Here is a 12,172-nt window from a genome sequence, read left to right as displayed (position 1 = left end):
GTAAGTTCGTGTGCAAATAAGTACAAAGGCAAATTCGGCTACATGTCTGTGAGTTAATTACGTATTGTGTTCAGTTCGGACGTGCGTTAATTTTTCTTTTCACTTTTCTCTAAAGTTCACTTCTCTCCACCGCTTATAGTTGCCCTTGTTTATAGTTAATTACTGTAATTTGGCATAATTTAATATTCGAGCAAAAGTATTTCAGATGTATCAATTAGCAAAAGAGACTTTTTCGTGTCATATTTCAGTTAGTTATACAACTCAATTTTCGCTATTTAGTAACGCAAAAGATATAGATTGATGCACAAGTTGCTATGTCTGCACAGGTGCGCCGCTCCTGGGTGTTTGCGGCATTCGAGGACAGCAATGGTTTCCTGCGCAGAAGGATGCGCAGTAAACAGTGCAGTGGAGGTTTCAGTCAGCGACATCTTGTGGTATAGTAGAATTTAGCTAGTGGAATCTGTGGCTATCACGAACATCCGATGTTTATTGTGTAGTATATCCAACAGATAACTGAAAATGTCGTCCAACAACCAGAAGTTATCCACTACAGAGCGAGTTATCAAAAGTAAGTATATAGTTTAACGAAAAGGCGCGTTTGTGCGATCTTAGTCGGTGGAATTGATTTTCTCTGTCGCCATTTATATCGATTGCGTGGTGAATTTTAGCGGAATTCTGCGTTGAAGTAGGAGTTACTGAGCCCAAAAGTCATCAGGAAAAGCAGAATTTACCTCCTAATTCATCTACAACATGCATATGCTGTCGTTATGGGGCAGATCCTATGTTTTCAATGCGTTGCTGATGGGTCGTCTGCTTCTAGGTTGGGTTGTATCGGCTTGACATTTTGACAGAAGGATGTATTTGCGCTGACAGCCTAATTTTGGTGACATAAGGAAAAGAAATTTCAGAAACTAATGTTCATTTGATATACAGCACAGGTTTTATTTTTATATTTGAAGGACAGTGCATAATGCTTTTGTGTGTTTACACACTGCTCGAGGTAAACACTGAAAGTAGCAGTGATTACAGCATTTTCTACTTCACTGTTATAGCTTAAATATTTTACATGTGCGATATATGAATGTAAAATATGTGCGCTAGGCGGTAAAACATTAGTAACGGACGCATCTTGTCTTTCTAATAGATTTTTCGTGACCTGTGTGTCAGCGCTTCCTTGTAGTGGAAACGATATTTTTAAGAATATTAGATTTTATGGGTCGTATTCGAGCAAGAGCTTTATTCTTCCGTTAATTTCGTACATGTATCTCCCTTTCTGTTAGACTTACAGTACTAACCAACATGAGCCCTATCGATGGCATTTCTAAATTACGCACGGACGCTTAGGAAGTCATAGGAATTGTAGAACAGTAAATTTGAATAGAAAGGAAGATAGAAATTATGAAAAACCAGAAGTTATGTTTAGATCTTTAAGTTTTCCGTATCCGTTATAGCTACTTGTCGCGTCTATCTGTAATTTAAGTTTTTATGTCAGTATGTCATAAATGTTTTAGTGCGTAAAATTTTTCTGTGGAGAACTGCTGTGCTCATGCTCTATTTTAATATGTTGAACATGCAAAATTTACGTTCGATATTTCAGAGTCATAAGACTAAGATAAAGTTTATTTAATAATTATCACTTTCACGAGATGCCAGTATAAATATTACAGTTCGTTGCATAGTACCTGCCCTATGTCACCACATTTAGATAAAATTTCTGTTTTACACTTAACTAGGAAAATGTTGTTATAGTTGTAACTAAAATTTATCCGTTCAACATTATTAATACTAGACTGTATTGCACAGAAAAGCCGCTAATAATTCATGCTTTGATGAGAGATAAATTTGTAGTGGTTGTAGTATTTTTTACTTTTTGAGTGTGTAGGATAGAGATTGTTAATGTTAATAGTGGGTTACTTCAGTGTGGTTTAAAATCGATCTTACCACGAAAGTGTGAAGTGGTTTTTTATTCATCTCTGAAGGTTCATGTATTAACTATCATTCAGTTGTATATTTTATCATGTAATGTTTATGGCGTGTACAGTTACCCCTCTGGGTTTATGTGAAGTCCAACCTTATTTCTTTTATTTCAGTTACTCCAATTTTGTGGTAAAATTATTCAAACTCACAGGCTTGTTACTTTTATTACCTGTTACTTCATTATTTGAGCCTTGTGACTAATTCTGGTATAATTATACATTATTAAAGTAGTTCCACGTTTCTGAGGAATATCTGTTCGCAGATATTCTCTGGGGTGTGTCATTTGGGGATTGCAAATATTTCTGAATATCAAGGAACATTTCATTGAACAGGTTAGTTTCCTGGTGTCGTAGCATGTAGGTTTTTTTGTATGAGTGGTATCCAGTGTCAGTATGACCTTTGTAGTGTTTTGTGCAGCGGGGTCTATCATCTGACAAGATGCTATCCTGATGATTGTTGAAAAAGTAACTGGGGAGAACATACAAATTACCACAGAATTAGGCCTACTAATTTGCAGTGGGAAATTTTGAGTGCTGGTATCCATCTGCTCAAATGATTTTTTTTCCCCCCTCCTTGTTTCGCTAGGACAGATACTAGGTGTGAAATTAATGCATTTTGTTCTTAACAGTAATGATTTCCATTTAAATGATTATTTACTGTGTAGTAGTGCTTCATGACCCATGCCTCACACAAGAAATGCAAAATTTACTCTTAATTGTTTTGGTTTGAACTTATTTTCATTTGCATGATTGCTTTCTTATTAGTAAATACAAATTATTGATGTCAGTTTTGTCCATGTACAAGTCAGCTGGTCAGCATCAGTACTTGTCAGAATAATCTGTATAATTATTCTGCACATAGTAACTTATCAGTTTGTCAAGCAACATGGGTATTCTGCAGAATACTCTGAAACACTGAAGTTTACTAGAATTTTACAACTCTTTGCAAACATTCCTGTTAATATTTTTGTTTTTCAGTGAAACTATAGATGGAACTAGGCCTATCAGGCATACTGAGTTAATGTCCTGACGTTCTCCTGGCAACAGTTTCTCATGTTGTAGTCATAACTTCTTTTTCTTGTTATGTTATAATTGAATAATAAAAATATATCAATGAAAAGTAGCTAAACTCTGCACTAAGAGTAACTTAACAACATGGTTGTTTGTTTGTGCCTGCCATTGTTTGTTGCATATTTGCACCCTACCATACACAGAAATTGTTAAAGATGTAACATATAATAACATATACGGTAATTTGAAGGGGTAGCATTACTTTCTATTTGCTGAACATGATGCCAGATCTCCCACATGTCACTGGCTCTCATAGCACACACCCTTTAACATTAATTCTCTGAACAGGGTGCTATATAAAGTAATACTGTCCCTACCCCATGGCAGTTAAAAGTTGTCAAAGGTGTTTCAAGTAACTAGTCTTGTTGCATGAGATTTTTATTTCCCTGTAACCATTGCTTTGAATTCAGTTGCACTTACACTGATTGGTTGTGGAGGAGAGAATGGTCAGTGTTGTCTGCAGCCCACATTTTGGTTGTTTAGCTATCAGACTGAAAAGTTTTTGCTCATTGTTTGTGCCATCTCTGCTCACATTATTCTCAGACAAGGCACATTACATTAATGTACATCATGGAATTTGGTATTGTATAAAAAAAAATTGATAAAGTTTGTTTGTACAATACTGTGGTAAAAGTGCATTGTCAGCCATATAATTTTGTCACAAAATTTACCATGAAGCTTCTTTTGGAGTGATCACTGTTTACTGTTCTCAGAATTATTAATTACTGAAGATATCATTATTACTGCAAAAATCAACAAACCAAAGTGATGTGACACAGTAGGAGAAATATGGGCCTGCATTTAAGAGAACCCAATTTATGTTTTCCTTTCTTTCCCTAGATAGCTTAAGGTAAATTCGGGGGTGTTCATTTGACAAAGATCAGTTTCCTTAGTCAATCCAAGTTTGAGCTCGTCGTTGAAGGACTGTTAAAACCCCAGTTGGTCAACAGATAGCATAGTTATATGAAACTAAAATATGAGTGGACATCACAGCTCAGTAGCTGGTGAAGCTACATGACAGTTAGTCTAGGACATTATTAGTGATGAGATTTTGTTTTGTGCACTTGTATTACAAATAGCAAAATAACAACTTGAAAAGTTACAGGAGATTTTTTTTTACCCTGTACAGCAATGAAATTAGCATGGAAGTTGGAGAACATTAATAAGAGTGGAATATTTGTGTAATTCGTTTCACAGCACACCAGTGACTGGTTTAACTTGATTAAATCTACAGCTAGTCATAAGTTTCCATAGTAGACATATCTAACAAACAGATATTGCAAAAAACTTGTTTCTACATCATTTTGGTATGTTGAATACACACGGTGAGTCGAAACCGTATTGTAACAAAATAGTACCTGGTTTTCTGAGGCACCAGTTAATAGATTAGTTCCAACTGACAAAGGAAATGCACCTACTAAGGCATCATGGGAGAGCACAAGCCCAGTGCGATCATTTTCATATAGATTTACTGTTGTTTGCATTGACACTCTTGGTCTGTGGTGGAACAGTACCACCACAAAGACCAAGTATGGATCTGTTGATAAGATGTGATGATATGCTTCTATACTTGTGCAGAGTGTATGCTACAGTAAACATTTGTGAAAAATTAAAACTGTATTTACCTTGGGTGGAAAGTGTCGAGAGGCAACTAGTGGCAACTCGAATTTTGTGATGATTTGTGTGGGTGTACTCGGACAGGGTAATTTGTAGTTCACTGTTCACAAAACAGAGTGACTTGTTAGTCCCAGTTTGTTGTACAAAGTACTGTTGTCATTAATATTGTCCCTGACACTTCTGGCGTATGGTACGTCTCAAGACATTTTAATGATTTAGGTACGATCATTTTTTATCACATACTTTAAAGTGGGCGACTGTGGGATTAGTTCTTGTGGACATTGTTTCTATTCCTTGAATTATGGAGCTATGATGCTGTCCCAGATAATACTGCTCAAATCAACAAATAGCAGTTTTCCTATTCTGTCCCTCTCTGTGAATACTGCTGTGCAAGTGCGGCTAAGTGCAGAACACAGAGGCAATATTTTGGCTATGAGGCAGTAACTATTGGTTTCAGAATGAAGATAAATGTTTGTCTGTGATTCTAATGTAGTTCCTAGTCCACGTTCATTAAAGTTTTCTGCATGAAATGCCAAAAGTATTTGTTTTGCTCTTCTGATTACCAGCCGCTACTATTGAGGCACTTCGTGATGTGGCAGTAGTATTTTCTTCATCTCTTTGAGCTTTCTGGAATGGGGTGATATATCCGTATACAGTTAAGAGACAAAATTTATGTTTTCATGGGGTTGCTATTTATAGAATATATCAGTTATTCCCAATTGCATAAAGTTGCCTATCTTTATTACAACCAATGTTTCTTTCAGCTTGATATTAACGTCGAAATATATGTATCGTAAGTAGTCTTCCATTTGTTTAAAATTTGCCCATACTCCGCTCCCCGTCTGTTGACCCCTTCCTCCTCTTTGTGGTTCAAATTTTATTACTTCGTCAAGGTATGTCGATAATTCTGACACTGATAATATGCCATATTTTCATTTTAAAAGAATTTAACTCGTTATTTATTCTACCTTTCTGTTGTCAACCTTTTTCCGTCGCGCCATTCTTTTCCCACGACTGCTTGTTTATCGAAAGCAGTTATATTGACAATAGGCTAAAGGACCTGTCATTGGGCAGAATCACGACGCGATCGAAAAGAATGTCCAAGTACGGTTGGGGAGGGGCGGCAGTATTATGCTTGGTTACTACGACCCGTTTAGTAGTATTAGACGGTACCAAGGCAGCTGTGGGCTGCGTGAACACTGGAGGACCACATGCATCCCTTCATACTCGATGTCTTACCCAGCTGCTATGTCATCTTCCAGCCAGATAACTCTCCGTGTCACAAGCCACAGCCATGCAGTAGTGGTTTTAGGAGCATGGCTATGAACTCAGGTTGATGACTTGTCCACCAATTCGCCTGATTTGAACCCGATGGCGGACATCTGGGACGCTACTGGGCTGCAGCTTCGCGCCCGCAAATCACGGCCCGTAATTTACGGGAATTGGGTGACTTGGTGTAGACACCTGGTGCTCCTGAAACTTACAATGGCTTGTCGGATCCTCGTCACGCCGAGTAGCTGCTCTATCGCGCTGCAAAGGTGGACAAACAACGATGTATGAGGTATATTCAAAAAATTGGTGTGTTGGAGCAAAATGCGGGTGGCATCCCCGCACAGGCCTATGTTTAATGTGTAACTGTCGGAAGTTTTATGTCATATGTCTGTTACGTATCGTTCAGTGCTGTATTGAGTAGAGCGTTATGTTGCACAGTCTGTGAATTCCGAAATGGCGGACTTAGAGGAGCAACGCGCCTGGATTAAATTTTGCTTGAGACTCAAGAAACCATTTACAGAGAGACACCGACACCAAATGATGCAGGATACTTACTGTGTTGATGAAGCCGTTACGAATGGTTCACAAGGTTTAGAAATGGCCAGGCGGAACTTAAAAGATGACCCTCGTCCAGGATGCCCTTAAACGCTCATGTCAGGAACGTCACCGGAATTGTACGTGCCAATCGAAGACTGACTGTACGAGAGATTGCAGAAGAATGTAACATTTCAGTTGGATCATGTCATGAAATCCTGACACAGCATCTTGTTGCTGCCAACATTGTCCCACGGCTCGTGAGTCAAGACCAGAAAGATCTTTGCCCCGCAATCTGCGAAGAGTTTATGGATCGCACATATGGCCCCCGCGGACTGATTTTTATTTTCAAAGTTGAAAATCCCCTGAAAGGACGAAGATTTGCAACGACAAACGAGATAAGATTTGCAGAAGGCGCTTCCAGCAAGGAGCGTACCTGACTGCTTCCGGAAGTGGAGACGGCGCTGGGAACTGGTGTATCAATTGTGGAGGAGAGTACTTCGAAGGAGACCATACGAGAAATTAAGAAAACTTTTGTGGACGAAGTTCCGGAATTTTTTGACAGACCGCCTATACTGTTCTGTCGGTGATGTAGACCAATGCTTTCTTTGAGTTATATGTGACCCTAGTCCACCAGTCTCTCCGGATAAAACATTTGTTGATTCTAAGATGAAACCATTTTTCATTTCCACTATACCGTACTTCTAAATTCACGCGTTATAATTAGAAACTAGATTAGAATGTTTTGTATTTCCAAAGGAACTTTAATAATAATGCTTAAGGGAGCCTGATTTCTATCCAGTGGTCACTACTAATAAGCATGCCTATTTTCTATATGCTCAGTGACACATTCAGCATCTTGCTATATCTCACCTAATATCGTTTTCTCTGTTTCGGTCATATTAGTATTACAAAGCCTCGTTGTCTTGTTAATTTAATTCTTAACTGCATGAAACAGAAATCCTTTTAGACATGGAATAATTTTCTCAGTATGTAGATAAAATTGTTGAGCCCAAGTATATGCTTTGCAGTTGCATCACTGCGTCTGGTAAGAACCAGAGGAACCTCTTTGAGTTTGCAAGTACATTCACTGAAGTTAACTGACTAAAAAGATGCTTCGTACGTTCCCCAGAAGAATGGATATGATACACAAGCAGCTATTAACAACACAGCGAAACAGTAACTAGCAACAGCGAACGGCCTTACATAGACATTCTGACCGCCGCAAAACATTTAGTAACGCGTTACAAACCAGAGTTAATGGTGTCAAACACGATAGAAAATCACACACATGTATTCATTCTTGTATTCTCAAGCTATATGTCGCTATTAATAGATATATGTCGCTGAAAACAGCTCGTGTGTTTCATTGACTCGAGTAATAAAATTCCTTTGCTATCACAGAAGACCAGAATTAGAAAAAAAAACAGTGAACCAAGGGCTGTTATCAGACTGTTGTGCTTATCAAGAATACATAGTTTGTACATACGTGTCAGGCAGAGATGCATTCTTAAGATAGTGCAGGTTGTTTTCAAATAAATGTTGCGTCAAACCAGAAATTCTCGCGAAGGTACTCCGACGTCCAAACTGATGTCACGATACTTGTTTTGTGCCAGTCTAATTACAGAGCAAATGTTGTGGAAAAAAAGCAGAACAAAACAAATTTGCGAGAGAAAGAGGGGGGCTGAGGTAGCACTGTAGCAAAAGAGGTAAACAAGCATAGTATACAAGTAAAAAGTAATGGAAGGAAATTTTTATATTGAATTCTTTGACGTAGGGAAACAACGTTACGATGAGACCCTAATTTGCTTAGATAACGACTGTCCTGTTCTTTGCGTGCCATGGCTCGAAGCTTGGAAACAACTTACATCATTGGTTATGAGTTACCTTTGACCTATTGATGAACGGGCAGACTCGTACGTGGGGGGGGGGGGGGGGGGAGGATGAAAATTATTCGGAAACCAGAGCTGTGGTATGCACCACAGGGAATTTGGTTACATGTAACCACAAGTGAAATTGCATTAATGACAATGACTAACGATATGCGGTCGAGTGGCTGTAGGTTAGTTTCACGTAATAGCACCGAGAAAGCGTCCTTAGACTTGCCTTGTTTTCTTTGCTGAACAAAGTCTCATTAAAATAGTTCATGGAATGCGTAAACGCTGTTCGTTAACTATAGAGTGAGCCAACAAAATTTTGAATTAGTATTTGAATATTTCACAAAATATTTGCATTAGAAGTTGGGTGTAGGTGAGAGGGAGACTGATACGTCGGCCGGAGGTAACCAGCATGCTGTGATTTTATGGTGCCTGTCAAATCACTGTTTGCCTCACTGTAACGCCACTTAGATAGTGATTAATTTCTTTTCTTCTGTAGACGAAGGTACGCATTCAATGTTTCACCAAAAAAAACCTTTCGTAGCTGTGAGAGTTCATTGGGAAGAATTTCAACTTCCATTTTACTCAGTCATTTAAAAGAACACATCTCTGAACACTTGCAAAGGAGACGCCAATTAGGCGTCCAGTTGAGGCACATAAATTTGTTTAACCCTATTTCTTGAGCTAGCAGAGTAGTTAAGATTCTCCTGACTGCAGGTTTTATTTATTTATCTATTTATTTTTATCTTCTGGTAGGATATATATGTTCTTGTTTAAATAAAATCATATCCGTATGATTCATTATGCTCTACGATGCCATAATGCAACTAACTATAGGGTAGTAGGTACTTCAGGGCCGATTACTGGACGCAGGTGCTTAATGTAATAGTGGTACAGGGGTGGTCAAAAATATGGAAACACCAGAAACACAAAACTTTACCATGCCTAAAACGGTGTAAGACACCCTTTGGCGTTCAGAACACATTCCAGTCGTCTCGTAATTGATAAACACAAGTCCTGTATGGTTTTCAAGAAAATCATATATCATTCTTCCTGCAAAATAGTGGCAAGTTCAAACGACGATGGAGCTAGATATGCCTCCATCTCTCCAGAGTAGACGACAAAAGCTTAATAATGTTAAGATCTGGTGACTGGAGGCCACGGGACAGGAGAAAATCTTCGTGCTCACAATACCAGTCGATGCGAGCTGTGTGAGCAGGGCCCAGCATCGCCATTGTGGAACAAAGTTCTATCCTGGGAAGGATATTCTCAGCCAAAATGGTCACATAATCCTTCGCAATAATGAGACCTTGCAATGAAACCATGGGCCCCATGAAATAACAAAACGTAGGCGCCCAAATCGTCACAGAACCCCTGCCAAGTTTCATTCTTAGGATGTAAATTCGGCCATAAGTTGGAAACAGTGCAAAGTAAAATTTATCCGACCAAATTAACATTCTTCCGTTGCTCCATAGTCGAGGCTTTAAGGTTTAGCCACAACGTTTTCCTGTTACAAGCATTTGCAAAACTGATGGTTTTGGAATTCCAGCCCGCCGTGCAGTTCGCTAGTAATGGAGCTCCCTTTGTGTTCCGGTGCTGACAGGGTTCGCGAGTGCGACATTCAGTTTTGCAGTGACTTCTGCAGCTGTCATCTTATTTTCCCTCACAGTCCTCTTCAGTGACCTTCCGCACAGTCACTCAACACACACTTTCGTGCGCGTTATCACTTATTGGATGATACTTTCCCGCTTTCCCTTTACGCGGTATTAATCTTCGATATGGTACCTCTTGAAACATCAGTCACCCAAGTTCGAATGCGCTGAGCTCCAACATAATGCACTGCTAAACAGACTGCTGTTCTGACCGCGACTGGCACTTGCAACGTGTTGAGGACATACCACAGGTGCCGTTCGTGATTAGATGCATCAGTGCAACCAGCAGGATTAGCTGGCATCTGCATTTATGCGCAAGTATGTATTTCTCGTGGTGTTACCATAATTTTGCCCACCTCCTCTATATCCTAGATCAGTGGTTCAAATGGCTCTGAGCACTATGGGACTTACCATCTGAGGTCATCAGTCCCTTAGACTTACAACTACTTAAACCTAACTAACCTAAGGACATCACACACATCCATGCCCGAGGGAGGATTCGAACCTGCTACCGTAGCGGTCACGCGGTTCCAGATTGTAGCGCATAGAAGCGCACTGCCACACAGGCCGGCAAATCGGTGGTCCTCAATCGCTCTTACCCCTGAGTATAATCTAGTACGCACATCACCATACCCCACAATCACCGAGGTCAGCGCTGAAACTGTTCTTTAGAATGCAAAAAATTCCTTCGAACATTTTTATTTTTAAAATGACGAAAGGTAGATGATATTGGGTTGTGTAGTTGTTTTATTAAACTACGAACTGGTAAGTTAGTTAGACAACAACCATTTTATAGTATAATCAAGTAGTTCACAGTACATACCTAATGCTACCTACAACTCCTACTCTGTAAAAAAAAGCAAACTATCCACATTGTTACAAAACGTGGTTCCCTCCCTTGATTGCTTGACTTCTTACCTCTGAACTGGCAGAATGTAGAAGACTTCATGCTGCCAGTGCTTTGTGCCTAACCGCTGCGTGCTGTCAGTTCATTTACGTATTGCGAACTGAATGATGGTAGTAATTTGTGATCCATTGCGAGAACTACCTAAAAGTTGAAGACTTTCCATAAAATATTTAAGCATAGATGCAGGGTACAAAGTACTAAATATGTGTGTTGTGAGAGGAATATGTGAGGAAGATGTTGCTGATACATTCATTTCAGAAGCTGTAACCTCCGCCATATTATGCCACATTTCAATGCTAGTATTTGAAAAAAAAATGTAATTGTAACTTACGTAATCAGCATTACTGTTCTACGAATAAGGATAATAATAATGTTCTTTTTTTAAAAAAAATATGTAGTCTCGTCATCAAAACATGATTAACCTCATTTGTTTTTATCCCTCAGAATATTTCATTTTATCCCTTAGGGGTAATTGCTCCCATATTGGGGACCACTGTCGTAGAAGTTTCGCCGGTTTGGCAGAACTTTACCTATTAAGCGCGGACTTTAGGTTCCTCGTAGTTGTGCCATTTCATTGTAAGCTAAAAGAGCGCGCAAAATAGTTAGAGAAAAGATTCGGTCGCCAATGGTACTTTCAACTGTCAGGGATGGGAATCGGGTGACGGGGTCATGGCAAGAAACTGCCGAGGTCCTCCTCCGGTCCCTGCTTCCGGACGACAAGGAAGAGGAAGACACCGAAGAACAAGGCCTAATTAGGCGGACTCTTCGAGAAGAATATCAAAATAACAATGCAGTGTACCCATTCTCAGAGAACGAGGTGACGACGCACATTAAATCACTTAAAAGAGGTAAAGCCCCAGGACCAGACGGCATCATAGCTAGGTGGTGCAGTACCTCGCTCCTCAACTAGTAACACCTCTAGCAAGAATTTACAACGAGGCCCTGAGCCTCTAGAACGTTTCCCTCCATCTGGAAACAGGCCAACGTAGTAATTATCAAAAAACGGCCAGGATAAAGATCCTAAAAAGTCAAGTCCTACAGACCGATATGTCTGTTGGATCTGCTTTGGAAATTGCTGGAGTGGTTGCTGGCTGACAGGCTGATGGCACACCGAGTGCTCTTTGGGATGAGCAGCAGGCAATTCGGCTTCCGACCAGGGCGTTCTGTGTCTGACGCAATCGCCATGGCGGCTGAGGTCTGCTGGACGTCCACACAAAAGTACGTAGTTGGCATCATGGTAGACATCAGTGGCGCCTTCGACAACCT

At 39.7% G+C, this 12,172-nt stretch overlaps 1 protein-coding gene across 3 annotated transcripts in view; it reads left to right on the top strand.

Annotated features, from left to right (window-relative positions):
- The first annotated feature begins 385 nt into the window (after window positions 1-385).
- LOC126457010 (serine/threonine-protein phosphatase 2B catalytic subunit 2-like) overlaps window positions 386-12,172 on the top strand; it is an 804,363-nt gene continuing 792,576 nt past the window's right edge. For 2 of the 3 annotated variants that reach the window (XM_050092981.1, XM_050092979.1), the window contains exon 1: window positions 387-568. In XM_050092981.1, the coding sequence (XP_049948938.1) occupies window positions 520-568 (49 nt within the window). In that variant the 5' untranslated portion in view covers window positions 387-519. Of the gene's footprint in view, window positions 569-12,172 lie in introns of all 3 variants that reach the window. The other variant, XM_050092980.1, reaches the window with a different exon arrangement.

The sequence above is a fragment of the Schistocerca serialis genome, chromosome 2 (genome assembly GCF_023864345.2).
Source record: "Schistocerca serialis cubense isolate TAMUIC-IGC-003099 chromosome 2, iqSchSeri2.2, whole genome shotgun sequence".
In the NCBI taxonomy this organism is placed as follows: Eukaryota; Metazoa; Arthropoda; class Insecta; order Orthoptera; family Acrididae; genus Schistocerca; species Schistocerca serialis.
This window is presented reverse-complemented; position numbering and strand designations above follow the sequence as displayed.